The sequence below is a fragment of the Mauremys reevesii genome, linkage group 5, assembly GCF_016161935.1.
Source record: "Mauremys reevesii isolate NIE-2019 linkage group 5, ASM1616193v1, whole genome shotgun sequence".
NCBI lineage: Eukaryota > Metazoa > Chordata > Testudines > Geoemydidae > Mauremys > Mauremys reevesii.
This window is the reverse complement of record NC_052627.1, coordinates 35,362,739-35,374,441: the sequence shown is the minus strand read 5'-3', so window position 1 is coordinate 35,374,441 and position 11,703 is coordinate 35,362,739. Positions and strand designations below refer to the sequence as shown.

The following is an 11,703-nucleotide window of genomic DNA, read 5'->3' as shown; positions in this document are numbered from 1 at the left end:
TTGCTGAAAGCACCTGTCATCTACAAAGTGGCTAGAATATACATGGGAGCTGTATTTGGGGAGGATAGACGAAGTATTTACTAGACAAGTTGGCAGGCTTCTTCAGTTCTCACTGGCTCTAGTAAGATTCAAGGTAGTGCTTGCATAACAGAATCAAATACAAGTTTAATGTGTCCACCTCACTTGTCTTTGAGCCATTATAAATAGTTATTTGTGTAGTTTATTAAGGAAGCATTTGATGTTTATAGTAGTGGACACCACCACATTCCAAGCTGGAAAGAATATTCCATGATATGTGCCATGCGCAGAGCGCACAGGAAGCTTTTTACACTATATAGGAATGAATACTGACCCCCTCAGACCCTCATCCCTCCCTTCTAATGAAGCCTATCATCCTTGTATGAAGGGTTAACACCCTTACTGCAGATCTCCTCTTGGCAAACAAGATTCCTGCTGTTCCTCCAGTAGGGGTCAGTGGTAGCCATTTTGTCCTCTGCAGTGAGGAAGGAGGATTACAGTGGCAGTTAGAGGAAAGAAGGAGCACGGCCCAGCCAGACGCTTAACGAAAGTCAGGACAGAGTTTCAACATTCTTTCATTGTTTCCTTATACTCCCTTGTCTACCTCTATCCATCTGTTCCTTGTTCTATGCTTTACAACACAACACAAGCTCTTAGGGACAGGAACTGTGCAGCACCTAGCATGATGGGGTTCCAGTCCATGCCAGGGGCTCCTGGGCACTACCATCACATGAATAACGTGAGAGAAGAATGATCTCAAAGACAACCTACATTTGAAAGGTAAAAATATAAACTTTTATTGTCAAGATAGACAAACCCATTTTCTTGCATAGGAATCAGTTTCAAGAACAGTGCCAGTAAATAATTGTTATCTTGAAGTTCGAAAGGGAAGCCAAACAGTTCAGGGGGAGGGGACCTAATATCTATACATCAGTGCAGAGAGATCCAACCATACAAAGTGACACCACCGTTTAAGGCGTTGACATTAAAACATTAAAAGCAGTACAAGTGCAAAACAAGTCAGTTTACAACGGTCCAATTCTGATAAGGCAAAGGCTCAATAGCTGTGAGGTGCAGTAACTTCCAAACGTTAGAAGAGTGCAGTTCTGTAATCCAACTAAGCCGGTTACATTGTATACCCAATATGCAACTTGATGGAGAACACACACATTTCCCCCTCCTCCATCACACACTTGGTAAGTGTCAAATTGTGCCACAAGTGTTTCATACATGTTGATGTAACTTAAGTACTTGCAAGATAAGTCTTCAAGAGAATGACTGCTAGGAGCCAAGACACTTGGTACTTGTCTGCCAAGGCAGTTTTCCCTCTATTATCTGTTGATAGTCATCTTCCAAGAAACCCAAGTGCCAGCAACAAAGACACGATGCATCTTTCAGCTTTTTCCCCCTCTCAGAAGAGTGGCATATAGCCAGAGAACTGTTACTGAGAAACATGGCAGGGAAAATAGACTAAAAGATTAGGCAAACCTCTACCCCCTCACCCCCATACTGCATAGTGTTGATATCTGTCCCTGGCCGGATCTGAAAGATGTTGCTTCAGTTACAGACAGTGACAGTCACTATTTCAGTTCATGGTCTTTTGAAAATTCCTGTGTTTTATCTAGGCCAACTAGTCAGCTTATTTGAGCATAGGGAGACTAGTTAATTTTCAACAGAAGTGGTGTAAAATTGAAATGGAAGTCTCTAGGGAAGATGAGGGGGAAAGCGGGGAAAGACATTTGAGCAGCAACGTAAGCATCAGGTTGAACACTGGCTAAACTTTAGCTACCTTGGAGAATGAAGAGGGCAGGTTCATGAAAGGGAGAAACTGCCAGGACATTCCAGAACCAAAGTGGGGCTACTATGATGGTGTGGAGAACTGAAACCCCCATGAGGTGTCCTCTTAAGTGCATGAGCTACCATGCCAGAACAGAAAAAAAATTCTCCAGACTTTGGAGAGGAGCTATCAGGAGAACAAATGAAAGTGTTTCTTGGTTCCATTTGGAGGAAGGGATATGGCAAGGGAATACCAGGATTCAGTTTTCTGGCCCAGTAAAAGAGGGCAACTGAGTGCAGACATATTCCATTTTCAAACCCAAGTATGAGGTAGGCAAGTGTTTCCAAGACAACGATTTAGCATTTCTGCTTGAGACGTTACCTTGCTTTTAAATCCATCTTTGCTGCCCAAATTGCATTGTTTTCCAGTTTTTAAAAAGCAAAAAATATTCAAACACAACTGACTATTGTTTTGACTAGTCATTTGCCCCTTAAACACTTCAAGAAGTTTAAAAGTGCACATTGCTGAGATTGCAGTGCAAATTGGCATAGTCCTTAGATTGAGCAAATTATGTTTGCTACATAACCCCTAGGAAAAGTTGTGAAATATTTACTTTTGCACCAGGTTGATGAGCCTGCTACCTTTTAAGAGGCAAGATCCATTTCTTGGTTTGGGCAGGGGAGTTTGACATCCACTAAATTTAATTAGCTGAACACTATTTTAAACAAGAACTCTAGAGTTTTCTGTGAAATCTTTTGGGACTATAAACCTATGCTAGCAGAGTTATTTCCATGGCATAAGAACTTTCTATAGAAAAATGGTCAGTAACAATTACTAGGCTGACTGCAGGACAGGTCAACTAGATGCTAACCACAAGTTTCAAGTAAAAAGTTAGCTTTGTTCTCACCTTTTTTGCACCCCCAGTAAAGGCAGGCAGATAGCTGCACTGGGAATATCTTATGCCAACCTGAAGGCTTACACATTGGGGTGTCTGCGTAGCCGATACAGAGCACAATGGTTGCTGTGCATGAAATCAAACTGTAAAGCAAGGTACCTCTTAAAAATTCAGGCACAGTTTTAAACATGCAACAAGATTTCTAGCATTCTTCAATAACTGTCCCAATCAAGGAGTAAAGTTTTTTTTTAATAAGCCGAAACCCAGGACTCAGAATCAGAGTACGTTTGCTGCCAGATGCGAAACAAGCTCGGGTAAAGAAAAAGTCCCTGAAACTGGGCCATGAGCAACAGTCCTGCTTGAACACAAGTGTCAGTTCAAAAGTAGGAACAATACTGGGGTCATAGTTAATCTTATCCAGCTTTTTACATACATTTCCAATTTCTAAATTGACATGGATAATGCAACCTCTCAAACCACAAGGCTCAGTTGAAGAAAGCCGCAATACATCTTGAGCTATTTTCTTGGTTAGTTTTTCTGGTATCAGAACCTTTGAGCAGTGAAGTTTGGTCTGCTTTGATTTGGATAAGCAGTTCTCCAACATTTTAACTAAACTCTGACAGGTTCTCTCCTCAAACACCACCTCATTAAGGTTGGGTTCAGGCACAATGTAATCCCAGTAGTCAAAGTCTGCAGGGGAATTAATTATGAGAAGACATGAGGAGGAAATACACATAGTAACATACCACTAACTGGAAAGAGGCAGACAACAAACCTACCTGTTAATTTTCCTGAAGTATTAAATAGTGATAGTCAGCAAGCCAGCATGAGCATACTACAGCGTCAGTTTTAATTCTCATTCATGTAAGAAACCACACTACACAATGTATATTTTGTGTATGCTGCCAACAGCAGTCTGTGGTCACTTTAACTAATTCAAAGTACAGATGATAATGTTAACCAGCATAATCAAGAGAAATGTATTACTGAAAACTTAATGAAGTCATTCTCCACTGGGGAGAGGACTTCACAACCATTACTCATGTTTGTCGCCACAGGACGATAAAGAAGCTGGCCCCTTGAAAACATGAAGTTAGTTTGCTTAAAGGAGAAGTGATACCTTTGCACTTGGTCATCCGCTTTCTAATGTGATCAGCCCTTAGCGTGGCAGGCTGCCAAGGGCTGAGATTGTTTAGTACATACATGGAAGAAAGTAACTTGCTCATCCTAGTAAACTACTGAAAGCTGTGAAGTATACTGCAAGTGCATTAGTAATACAACCCATTTATATGCGGAGACAGTTAAACTGTTTCACAAGTCTATTTATAGCCACCTATAGTGAGTCAGGATAAGCCACTGCAATTCTTGCAAAAATCTAATCTTCCACTCATTCTGAAAAATTTATTAGGATCATCTTTGCAGCTACTATTTAGCCATGAAAGTCATTTTAGTATTAGTCAGAGGTAGCTCTAAAACATATCAGTTCCCCCCTCCCCTCCACACTTGTGCTCATGAATTATTACATGACTACAACCTCTGCTCAGTTACCCCCCCTTTACAAGCATCCCTGCACTAACACATAACAATAAGCTGTAACACCACTTGGGGGTGGACACCTCCTCCTCTTTTGCAGCCTTACTTTTTAAAGTGGGGGGGGATTGAGAAGGTCAAAGATACTCACCGCTTATGTTTGCGTAGTGAAAGCCTTGGTGTAGCAATTCTGAAATGCACGCAGTGCTTTTACTGCTTAAATTGCTAGTTGCAACCATTTTAAAGTACACTCTAAGTAACCTCCAACAGATCTTTACGCCCTTCTGGTTTACTGAAAGGGAAGCACATGTAGCAAGCTTACAAACAAAACACGTTATCAAGAGACACTACAGCAACAGCAGCCTCAACTCATAGCAACTCTCAAGAAGGGACACTTGCCTGCTAAGAAGTCTTGGAGTTTAGTTACACAATCCAAGACGCACTGCCATGCCGTTTATAACTCATCCCCTTGAATAGTTTTTTCTTGTGTCAAATGAAAGCCTTCCCTCTTCCTACTGAAAGGGGGCACAATGAATTAAAAACAAAATTAAATCACCTATCAGTGGAATCAGCCCACAGGATTTCATCTTACCTGCTAAAACTTCACAGAAGTTCAATTACAGTATTTATATTTCAAAGAGCTGCTTTCAATTTCAGTGACAAGAAGTACACAAATCCTCAACAACTATAAACCTACAATTAATGTCTACAGTTCCCATTCGTTAGCAACCCCACCTAACCCCTCCCTCCCACGGATCAAGCCGCTGCCAGGGCACCAGCAATTTATATGCACTTCTCATTCCCCCACCTGTCCGTGCTCCTCCCTCTCCCCACCCCATTCACATTCCCAAGGCAGCGCCACTCCGCCAGATCTTTCCCCTCTCATTGGCTGTTGTTCCAAGAGGCTCTGTGGGGAGCGGAGCTGGGACAGGACTCATCCAGTCCCTCCTGTGAAAGAGGAGCAGCTTGAACAAGGATGGGGAAGGAGAGGAGGGGATCTAGCTAATGATTGGTCAGCGGCAGTGTCAAAAAGATCCAGGGGCTGGGACAGCCGGAATGCTGATCCCCTGACACGTCACACTCAGCCTGTGTCATTCAGCTGAGTTTACAGATGTGCTGCAAGTAGAGACATTAGCAGCACGCACTCCCTGCTCCTCCACCTCCCCAATTGTGTATTCTGCAGCCAAGGGCTTGGGGTGGGGTTAAGTAGAATTTTTATTTCATTCGTTTTCCAGGGCGCTTTGCACACACTGATGTAGTCTTAAATTACTGTTTTATGCACTCGCACACATTTCCCCCGAGTCCGTGTGTCCCCTTCATTTCCTCTCCCATCGACCTCAGTTCTCTGTCATTGCAGAGTGGGACTCATGAACATGTTTCTCCCGCAGTGCAGAGAGGTTTTCAAGCTGCAGTTTGCTGGCCTAATATTGTATTATTAATGCAACAGCTGTTTATGAATAAAGGGGCGGCTGCCATGTTACAGATATGTACAATAATGCAAAAAGGAGACACAGAGCCTACTGTTGATCTCACATTGGAGTAAAACCAGTATAACTCTATTAACTTCAGCTGATTATTCCTAATTCATACCACTGCAAGATCAGGCTCAGGCCCATAGTATTACAGTTAATAATATACACTTCTGTAGTGCTTTCAAAGGGGGTGGGGGAGATTTCAAAGTGGTGTACAATTATGAATGAATGAATGAATGAATGTGGCATCAAACCTCCAATGAGCTTCACTTGGGCAGAACTGGGGTATTAATTCTCAAATCATGTCTGCAAGTTTGTTATTACTGGAGCTAAACTTGTCTATATACAGATACTTGATGTACTGACTGATAAAAACTCGTATACCAATGGTTTGTACAGAAAATTCCATCTCTGTGTGAGTGGAGGGGGTGACTCTAGTTCATTTCTTTTGGAAGAGCTGCACCTCTAGTGTGTTTACTACAGCACTGTAAATAGCTGTTGGTTCTTGGTAAGGGATTTAACATTACTCAATGTACTCTCCAACAACAGGGAGCAAATTAGAAGCTGAGCCTGGAGGCGGTTGGTTGGTTGGAACCTTGGGGGTGGTGGTGCTGTTCTATATAAATTGGCCACTTTAAGCACTTATTGTAAACCACAAGAAAGTTGTGAGTGTATCACCTCAACCAACAGCTCCAAAATATTTTTACTGCAGGTTAGAGACAGGGAAGAGTTTTAAGGTGGGTGAAAGGGACAGCAACTTCTCAATTTTTCCCTTATTCCCCTTCTACCCAAATGGAAACAGTAAGAGTTAATAGCATGCAGGGAAACAATTTCAAATGGACTCAGGTTTTACTCCCTCTCCATAGGTTTTTTTTCCCCTCTGCTCTTTAAAGTATAGTTAACAGCAAAAAGACTCACACAAACCTCCAACTTAAAGCTATGAAGGCCAAGACCTTCAGAGTCCAGGTATAAAAGCTGGGCCAATGCTCTGGGCTGCTTTCTCCATTACTTTGTACCTTGTGCCCGCCTTCTCATTTGGGTAGTGTTTTGGACAGGTGTGAATGCCTACACAAGGCAGTGGAGAATCAGGCCTTCCTACTTTAACTCATGCCAGGAACTAAGACATCATCATCGTGGTGGCTTAAGTGTTGGCCCCAGCTCTGCTTTCTACCCTTATAAAACATAAGGACAGTCAAATTTTTCCTTAAATTTAGTTTTGGAAGTTGAATTTCCTTTAAGTTGCTACATTGTACTAAAAGAAGCAACAATGCATTAGATAATTTCCTAACAATCACTACAGCCATTGCTTACCACAGGTGTCTTATTTAACTAGCAGTGGATGAGGGGTGGTCCGACCAATCAAGGAAGGGCAGGGAAGTGTTCACAAGAGACTGTCTATTAAGCTATGGTTCACTTTCTGATGAAAATGTTTGGGAGCCCCTGCTCTAATGGACTTGCCTTCTAACAGTTAATGGAGAGTCTCCTATAGTTCAGGTAGCAGAGCTGCTCTTTCAAAATCTTTCCACACACTGCCACTGCTACCAATTATTCTAAATGCTAACAGGGCAAATTCCCTGGTGGGAGTTTATCAGGGAAAACAAAAATGCAATAGGGGATTTTAGAGCATTTTATTCATGTGATTTGGTGAATGTGTACTGGAACTGGGGAAGGATTAAAATACAGATTGCTGACAAATCAGAGTACAATGTTCTATGTCACATCCTACTTTAAAAATGTTTCGTTTGCTTGTAGGTCAGTGATTCATTAATTAAAAGTTCTCATTCATCAAGAGTCATTTGGGTCGATTGCTGACTGGAACAGATCCAAACGATTATTAGTTTGTGGCTCATTAATTTGATGGATTACTGTTAATCTGGCAGCCACCTACGCACAGGAAAGAGTCTATTCTCCTTTCACAAGGGAGAATAGACCCCTCATTCTCAGCACTAAAATTCTCTATAAAAATGTTTTGTCAGAATAAGTACAGCAACTGAGCAGTAAACCTATTTCTAAGAGTAAAAACTCAATTGTCTTTGTGGATTCCCAACTGTATTACAAAGAAATGGACTGAAGAAAAATAATAAAATCTGTTTAGATTTTAGTAATATAAAGAAGTTGTTCTGCCACCCTCATTCTAAGAGTGAAAATGAAACACTTTGGCAAACAGTCCTATTGCTATTTACATAAACACAGAAGAAAATTTGCTCCAATCCTGCTCTAGCTGAAAGATGAGTAGGCTCTAATTTAAAGATAGAAAAACACCAGGAAAGATTTCCAGAACTTCCATGAAGGAACTGGCTGTTTTGCCTTTGAATAGAATCAAACCACAGAGAAAGTGATAAGGCAACTACCATATTATTGACTTAGAAATGGTGAGTATTAACAGAGGGTATTTTCCCTGCATAAGGGATACATGTGGGAAACACCCATTAATGCTAAGTGGAGTATCTTTTCACACAACCATAGGTCTAATTTTGCTCTCACTAAAGTCCATGAGAATTTTGCAATTGATTTCAAAGACAGTAAGATCAGGATCATTTTGAGTAATATACATTTTTAGCCATGCAATAATTTACAAAGCCAAACTCTGCTTTTTTACTCCATTTGTAAATCTCTATATATCACAACTGTCTGTACTAGTTTCCATGCAGGAACCTGATGTTTCTAGCAATAGAACTGATGGGTATTGGTGCCCAAGACAGAAGAGGGGAGCAAGATTTTTCAAAGAGCTGTTCTGAGCTGATGAAACATCTCCAATACTGTCCATCAGAGTAGGTGTTAATAATCAGTGTTAACTGATTTTTAGTTAAAAATATTGACATATGATAGATCTTTACGTATTTAAGTGCTGTTTCAGGAATCCATTTGTTTTGTGTAAGGTAAATGGATATTTTAAATTAATTTAATTAAAATAAACAGCACCAAACACCACATGGCAAATTAATTGCTGGTGTAAGTAAATGGTGTTCCATTGCCTTTACTGGAATTACACCTGCTTAAAATAGTGAATTTGGATCTTCCTCTATGCAATATAGCGTTAGGGATGTTCAGCCAACTGAGTCAAAATTAGAATGATCTGTAGGCCTTATTTATCTTATTTCCCTTTCATAATAGGAAAAGGGCATTCCAGGCAGTTTCTTAGAGATTATGGGCCTTCTTGGGTGGGCTGAAGTTAACAGGCATCATTTCTGACAATATGTTCAAGATGTGCAATAATCCTTCCTGGATACACTGCCTCAGAGTGTTTTATCACTTAATTACCGTCAAGTGAAACTTCTGGTCAGTGAAACGTGGCTTATACATACATCCTAAAATGAGTTACAATACAAAACCAATCTTGCTAGAAAACATAAATTTTTGATAGTGATCACAACTGCTTTATGATTCTGAGCTCAAAAGTGGTTACCATAGTGACTCCATACTTCAAAATAGTTTTCGCCAAACACAGTGCAAAACACCATACAATATCTGTTGTCACAGAAGATAATTTAGGGCATGTGAATTTTCTTATGTAAAGCCTTTATATAGAAAAAGCTTATATGTCAGGTATCAGCATTCATAAACTTTTGGCTACTGATTAAAGTAATTTGCATGCACCTTTTTTTTTTAAATGCACGCTTTGCTTTGTCCTGATAGAAGTTTTTCTCATCTTGATTTTGCCACACTCTTAAAAGACATTTGGACACCTTATAAGCATATGCTGCATCTAATGTATTGTGGGACAGAATTATAGAGAGAAAGACTAGGGAGACATTTTAGGTAATCTAGTATAATCTCCCCCCACCATCAATGAAGGACTATTCACTACAGTTACTTAGTCCAATTTTGTGTTAAATTTCTCTAAAGATCCACCACTGCCCTGAGAAGATTTAGAGAAAAGTGTTCTAATGCCAACAGACTGTGCTGCAGTTCAAAGAAGAAGAAGTTGGAATGCAATAAGTGAACTCCTGTCCCTACGGAAGTTGTGGGAGTTTTGCCATTGTCTTCTCTGGGGCTGGGATTTTATCCAGTGAACTTCATCTTAAACAACTGAATTTGTTAGTGATGTCGCAGAATTGATTACAGTTTAAAAAACAAAACAATCATCATCCCAGGTGTTACTCACAAATACTCAATCTGTCCATAACAATGGCTTTGACAGAATTATTTTTAATTGATGATAGGCTGCCATCAATGTCCACTTTTGGTATCTCCTCAGGGCACAAGGCCTCTCCCTGATTTTATCCTCTGTTTATAATATAACCTTGAACAGCAATCCTATTTACAGAACACATGTTCACATGCATTTTGAGCCCCTCCTCCTTTTTACACTATTCACACCCCAAACACTGCATTATCAGTATTGTCAGATGTGGCATTTGGGCCAACCAATATGTATTATTTATAAGGAGAATGTGTTACATTTCCTTCTCCAATTAAAGACCAAGAGAGCTATCTTGGCCTTATTAAAGTCATTGGCAAAACTCCCACTAACTTCAATGGAGCCAGGATTTCACCCCAGAACTTCTAAGCTATGTGATTAAGAGCGTAGATATGTTAAAAGGAAGAGGAAAAATCCATTCTTGTTACACATACACTAGTTTGTGAAAACTACACACACAAAGCTGTTTGTAAAATCTGCCTGGGATCCTCTGTTCTTTATCTACTGACATATGTGCATAATTCTTATAAACCAGATAATAATTAAGCCTCTTATTAATGGTTGGATGGTCTGAAGAAATTACTGAGCATTAAACATAAAAATTCAAATCTTGAAAGGTACTGGCATAAGAATTAATGTGTCAGCTAATAATATTTCACTCTCTTTTAATCTCCAGAGCTATTTATAGAGCGCACCAATTTGGATCTTTGGATAGAGAGTGGGAGAGACAGAGGCCTATACACTACAATGATTACTTCTACTTAAGCATGATTAGCTGACCCTCTTCTATCACTTTAGGATTTTCTTGCGTCTTGGTCTCTGCTGCTGATTTTAGGAAGTCTACATTTTAGTTATTTACTCAGACTTTCTATGGAAATCTTAACCAAGACAGTTGATTTAAAGAGATTAATTATTTAATCTCTGCAGTCTGGTCCAGTTAAATAACTTGCTTACACAGAACACTGAATTATTAGTTATTAAAAATAATGAGCCTTTTGCAATCAAAATAGTGAAGGTAGCAGAAGTAAGAGAATTAGAAATTAAACTAACTTATATGAGTATTTCTGTCTCTATTAGCACTTCTGCAATGAGGCTGCCACTATATGAGGAAGGGTCAGAGGAAATGTTATAAAATAATCCAGTGTTTGAATGTTATGCAAAACAACATAGGTTAAGTGGCAGAAAGGTCTAGTGTAATTCAATCATACAGGTGATTTTTCATGATCTGGCAGGAGGCAAGATATATTTGGCTACTAGCAGTTTAGACATGAGTGAGAGAGAAAGTGATACAGTTTATAAAAGTATATTTATACTGCGATGCATGAAAAGCACAACACATCTGCTTCTGTTGGTATTGAAATCCTATTGACAGCACTCCCATTGATTTCAGTGGGTATGTCTGTACTTCAAAAAACACCTGTGGATGTGAATCTCCAAGCTTGGGTCTACAGATGCAGGCTCGCACTACACCTGTAAACACAGCCATGTAGATGTTCTCACCTGGGCTCCGAAATCCAACCCCCTTCCTGTGCTTCAAAGCCTGTGCTCCAGCCCACACAGGAATGTCTACGTGGCTATTTTTAGCTCCACAGTGTGAGCGCTTTGAGGCTTGCTGCAGCTGCTGGTTTGGGTTTTTCACAGTGTAGACATACCCAGTGAGTACAAGATGGGGCGCAGATTTGTGCACCAGGAAAACTTACAAGAGTTGGTGAAAGAAAGGAAATAGAAATATCTTACATTTATATGGAACAGCTCATCCCAAAGGGTCCCATCAAAACTATAGGCTATGTTTTTCTTATTTTTGCATTTTAAAGATGGCAGGGAAAAGAGATTTAACAACTTGTCAGTATTTTTCTTGTATATCACTTCT

The 11,703-nt window shown here is 40.0% G+C and overlaps 1 protein-coding gene across 4 annotated transcripts; it reads right to left on the bottom strand.

Annotated features, from left to right (window-relative positions):
* Window positions 1–790: 790 nt before the first annotated feature.
* DDIT4L (DNA damage inducible transcript 4 like) lies at window positions 791–5,173 on the bottom strand. 4 transcript variants are annotated; one of them, XM_039539323.1, is made up of 4 exons: window positions 5,029–5,173; window positions 4,620–4,735; window positions 4,372–4,512; window positions 791–3,380 (listed from the first exon to the last, which is right to left on the bottom strand). In XM_039539323.1, the coding sequence occupies exons 3-4, from the start codon at window positions 4,457–4,459 to the stop codon at window positions 2,893–2,895; spliced, it is 576 nt and encodes a 191-aa protein (XP_039395257.1). In that variant the 5' UTR covers window positions 4,460–4,512; window positions 4,620–4,735; window positions 5,029–5,173; the 3' UTR covers window positions 791–2,892. The 4 variants fall into 4 exon arrangements, with proteins under 4 accessions (XP_039395257.1, XP_039395254.1, XP_039395256.1 ...); XM_039539320.1 differs by lacking the exon at window positions 5,029–5,173 and adding an exon at window positions 4,813–4,985; XM_039539322.1 differs by lacking the exon at window positions 5,029–5,173 and adding an exon at window positions 4,813–4,985 and having other exon boundaries at window positions 4,620–4,732.
* Between the last annotated feature and the right edge of the window lie 6,530 nt (window positions 5,174–11,703).